The 5,036-nt window shown below is 34.4% G+C and overlaps 1 protein-coding gene across 1 annotated transcript; it reads right to left on the bottom strand.

The window, feature by feature from the left end:
• Window positions 1-1,242: 1,242 nt before the first annotated feature.
• Window positions 1,243-4,950, bottom strand: LOC109222567 (ran guanine nucleotide release factor-like; the record flags this gene model as incomplete). Its single annotated transcript, XM_019386913.1, has 6 exons — window positions 1,243-1,644; window positions 1,745-1,821; window positions 1,909-1,956; window positions 2,858-2,944; window positions 4,187-4,324; window positions 4,900-4,950. Coding segments are annotated over 6 exons (549 nt in total), but the record flags the coding sequence as incomplete, so codon positions are not given.
• Window positions 4,951-5,036: the final 86 nt, after the last annotated feature.

Raw genomic sequence — 5,036 nt, 5'->3', positions numbered from 1 at the left:
CGTAAACTTACGGAACCCGTTGTAACCCCGGTACCGGTACCCTAGGGGTACGGGAACCCGTCCGGGAAAACCCTTAAACCGTTTAACCCGGGTTAAAAACCCGTTTAAAACCGGTAACTTTAAACGGTTAAATTTAAACGTTTAGGTTAAAACGTTTTCGGTTAAACTACGTTAAAACGGATTAAGTAAAGTTTACTAACGTTACCTTAAGTAACTTAAAAATAGTAAAAATTAAAAGTTTAAAAAGTTAAAAAGTAAAAATTTAAATTAAACTAAACTTTTAACGACCGTTTTTACGAGTTTTAAGTAGGTAAGGAAAACGGTAAAAAACGGAAAAGGTTAAAAAGAAAAGTTAAACGTTTAACGGTAAACCGGTAACGGGACCCGTACCCGACGGACGGACCGAACAAACGGTAAATTAAAGAAAACGAAAAAAGTAAAAAGAAAGTAAGAAAGTTTTAGTTATTAAGTAGAGTTTTGTAATAGTAGTTTACTTAGTTATTTAGTTTTTTGTTACCGTCGAAAATTTACGTTACGTACGTCCTTACACTTAGAGAATAGAGCGTCACATTTTATAGCTACATCTAGGACGAAGGTACTAGGTATACGTGCCGTCTTTAGGTCAATTATGAGGCGATTGATGGAGGTGTAACAGAGAGCATAAATGACAATTTCTTTGTTAACGGGCAGTGCACTCAATGCCGTGGAATATTCTTTCATTAATGCCACCGGACGAACGGATTTATAACCTCTTTATGAGTGTCATTCCTTCCGGTACCAAATGGAATAATTGCCTTCGGTTTGACGTGTCATTCTTTTAAGTGGTCACCTGACATAGCATATTTTACCCTTAACACCTATGCGGTTTAAGTTTAGAAAAATTTACTCAAGTACAAAAGTAGAACGGGCGTGTGCAAACTAACACACCAAGTCATTACAACACCAAAACAATAAATCAGAGTAGATTTCAAACTTCTAAATTTTAGATGATTCAAACTTTAAAATATCGTTTTTCTATTGTAATTCTGTCGCATATCGAATGTAGCTTAATGTAATCTTTAAAAGGTAAATATGGCAATAAACATTACACTGAATATGTTCGCGCCTTTATAATAGTACAGACCTAACTCATTGTTAATTCAACGATTCTCAAGTTATTTATCAAATTTAATTTCATATTTCTTCTAGTTATATTTGAAATTTGAAACTCCGTTACATGTGATATTTAGAAGTCGAGAGACATCTGATCCCATTGGCTGCTGTTTTTATCCAAGGAAAGCAAATGGACTGCACTGCAGTATACACAAAATCCTTAACAAAAGATAAAGTAGAAATTGTGCACCAAACTACTCTATACATCCCACTACAACAGGAACTCTTTAAGCAATTAACAGAATAACAAAGAACAGATATGCTGTTGAAAAATGGACCAATAATCCACAAAGAGATGCTACATTTGTGTGACTGATCGTGATTCTTTAAATCACTCGACACCCTCAAGTAGCAGTACCAAAGAGGCTCCAATCATGCACTTTGAAACTAGAGACTGCAAGTTTAAAAACCTCAGCCATCGGCATAATTCCAGATTGTGCAGCAGGTACAGCTACGCCAGCCCCGACTGAGCTAGCACTCTCACTCAAGGGGCTACAATCACAAAGGTAAACGATGAAAGCGTTAAACAAAAAGCCTAATTGACTTCATAGCTTAAATAACAAGGTGTAAACCGAGTTAGCTCCCCACTTACTTTATTAATAAAGGCTCATATGCAGTTATGAGAATATCCGTCCCAACTTCCTTAAGGCGAAGGTTTGCCAGGTACACCTGAATGGGACACGATCAGATATCATTTTGCAGTTAAAACTACAACGGGTGAAGGTATGGGCCGGAAAAGGGAATTTACAAACTTACCTTAACCAAGTTCTGTGCTTCCCTACCTTGTCTTCCCTTAGAAACGGCCTATGAATTGAATAAGGTTGATCTCAATTAGATTGACAACATGAAATGAAAAATTTGATCAACTAACAAAAGCAATTTATGACATTTTACAACAAACTGGCTAGCATTGTCCATGACTCTCATCCTAGTTGAAAATATGTGTTCTGGTAGATCTAACAATCTTTACATCTACTTTCATTTCTCCAGAAAATTATTTCATGCAACTGTAAATGAAGAAGAGAAACTGAGAAAGTACTTTAGCTTTACTAAAATACTACCTATTAAAAGTAAAAGAAAAGGGAACTATCTGGCTAGAAACTAAATCCTCTTCTGGAAATATATGCATTTTACATTTTCATCATAAACATGACATGAGAGCACCATCCCCAAGTTCTTTCGCCAATAAAACAGTTTCAAGTGTATTTGCTGAGGCACTTAATGCATGTAGTACATGTAAAAAAAAACGATTCGCTGAGCTGATAAAGGGACCAGGCCCCCTACAAATTGTATTCAAAGCAAGTATAAGTCATCAAGGCCTTACTAAAAAGAAATACAAGTCATCAAGGCCATGAGTTTAAGTTTTCAGAAAATTATACACATAGATTTACCAACTTTGTGAAGGTAACTACAAATTCTGAATCCCGTCCCCGTACAGGAGCATAAACTACACAACTTACTGTAAAGAGAATGAAGGTTATTATGGTTTCTAGAGAGGCTAAATAGTCATTAAATAAACAATGCTTTAGCCACATGGTATGTAAACTCATGGGAACTTGCTAAATTGCGATGAGAGATTAGAACAGCTTATGTTGTTATTTAAAAAAACCATGTCATACACATGAAGATCCATAAAATAAGATACCAACTGAAGTTGAGAGATCATCAATAAATGCTCGGTAATTCTAAAATAACACTAACATACCATTTGACCAACAGCTGTGGTGATGACAGCAGGCGTGTTTCTATAGCACAATCCAGGAGCCTCAAATACTGCTGACTGCTCGATGATCTGTAGATACAAACAAAGAATCAGCAATATAATAGTAACCGAACAACTTATAAATGATTTGGTTTAACCAATTATTGAAGTGCAAGCTTTTAAGAAAATGCACACTTCAATTTTGCACATTTTCAAAAATTTCCTGTTTATATGATTGTAATAGAAGAACAATTATTTGGCAAGGTACTATCGAATCTTGAAGAAAAACTCCCAGAGAGTTATCAGTAAAATCATAATTATGTTAACTCAAAAAAAGGAGATAATACCAGAATAATAGACATTAAACAACTTGATATCAGAAAATTATTTTGAAAGAAATGGAAATGAAAATATAGAACTAAACAACAATATATGAAGGAACTCTACTGATTTAGTGCAGCTTTTGGATGGTTAGTTCAATTTGGATAAATAATTAACTTAAATCTCTGGGAAAGATGCATTCTTCATTTGGGATTGTATGAAAGTGAGAAAGATGTAAGAGGTCTACAGACCAGCCCACAGAGGTTCGAAGTATTCTTTTGATAACGTTCGGACTGTGAAAAACATAGAGCACTTTAGGAGGAAGCAGGGCCCAACACAAATATTGATCCTTATGTCCAATTCCAAGATGTTCTTTCTTTCTATCCCTTGGAAGTAGTAGCCTTTTTCTTAAGCGGCTTTCTTCCTACTTTTGCTAGGACCAGTTGATGGAAAAGGAAAATAAATTTCATTTCACTCTGCCCTCTGTGCATCAGTGTTTTCGACGATTACCAAATGCCTGAGTAGTTTATAAGAATTCACACATAAAACTAGAGAAACACAAAGTAGTTGAAATTTGAAGAAAGGACAAGAGTCACAATATGATAAGTTTTTTTTTATAAGGTCACAATTGTTGTCATACCAAACAACTGATACAATTTAATGTCCATCTAACTCGATGAGTTTTGCAGTCCCTCCTAGTTCAATTTTAAACTACTGGTTGAATCAATCAAACAACCATGCCTCAATCCAAATTAATAGGGTCGACTATATGAATTCTTTGTGTCCATTATATATGCTGATTTTAATTTATTTGAGCAATAACAACAAAAACAAGAACAACAATCCAAACGAACAAAATTAAAGAATGATAGTCATCAGAGTGTCGTCATGTCCCTACAATTAGTTCATATAAGCATATCTGATATTCACCACCTCGGAAAGCCGATAAAAGTGGAATAAAGCAGAAATGAAGAAGAAAAAAAAAAGGATGTCCGAAAAGAAAGAGCTTACCGTAGCTCCCTCTGCATCTTGTTCATTTGCAAGGTCTTGAAGAAACCAGGTGGCACTTCCACTGTCTGCTACATCCAACTTCAGATCCAGAAGCTCAATTATCAAACTCTCGTCGCGCCCAAGGTCCACAAACACCTCCTGCAATTCAAACAATCAAAGTAAAACAAATCTGAACAGAAGATGAGAAGAAAAAACAATGAAAAACTATCCAAGATAAACAAAAATTCCAGTATTTCTTCCAAAGATTAACCTTTTATAGATCACATTGCAAGTATGCCTTTCTTAATTCAATCAAAAGTAAACAAGAACAAAGACAACTAACCTCATATAATTTAGCATTATAAGAACAAACGAAAAAACACAATGAAAAATTAAAACAAATCCAGAAATTTTCCAAGATTAAATTTTTACAACAAAATTGCAAATTGGGGTGTCTCTAATTCTACCAGATTAACCTTCTATAAATAACACTGCAATTTTTTTTTTTTTTAATTTAATCAAAAGTGAACAAGAACAAAGGCAACCAACCTCATAAAATTTAAACAAACACAGAAAACACATTATACAAACTACTAGAAACAAAGGAAGAAATACACTACACACAAAGAAAAAAAAAATCAGAAATTTCATCCAAGATTAAACTTTTACTCATAAAATTGCAAATAGGGTGTGTATAATTTGACCAAAAGTGAAGAAGAAAGAAGGGAACAAACCTGATGATCAGGAACTTGACGCACATTACTGACATCCTGCAAAATCAGTGAAATTCAACAACATACTCAATACTTTCACTTCATGCACACAATCAGATACAATGCAGAAATAAAGGCAAATGGCAAAAAGTAATTTT

This window comes from Nicotiana attenuata, unplaced genomic scaffold, assembly GCF_001879085.1.
Source record: "Nicotiana attenuata strain UT unplaced genomic scaffold, NIATTr2, whole genome shotgun sequence".
Lineage (NCBI taxonomy): Eukaryota > Viridiplantae > Streptophyta > Magnoliopsida > Solanales > Solanaceae > Nicotiana > Nicotiana attenuata.
The sequence above is the reverse complement of the archived record's forward strand: the minus strand, read 5'-3'. Positions and strand labels throughout refer to the sequence as shown.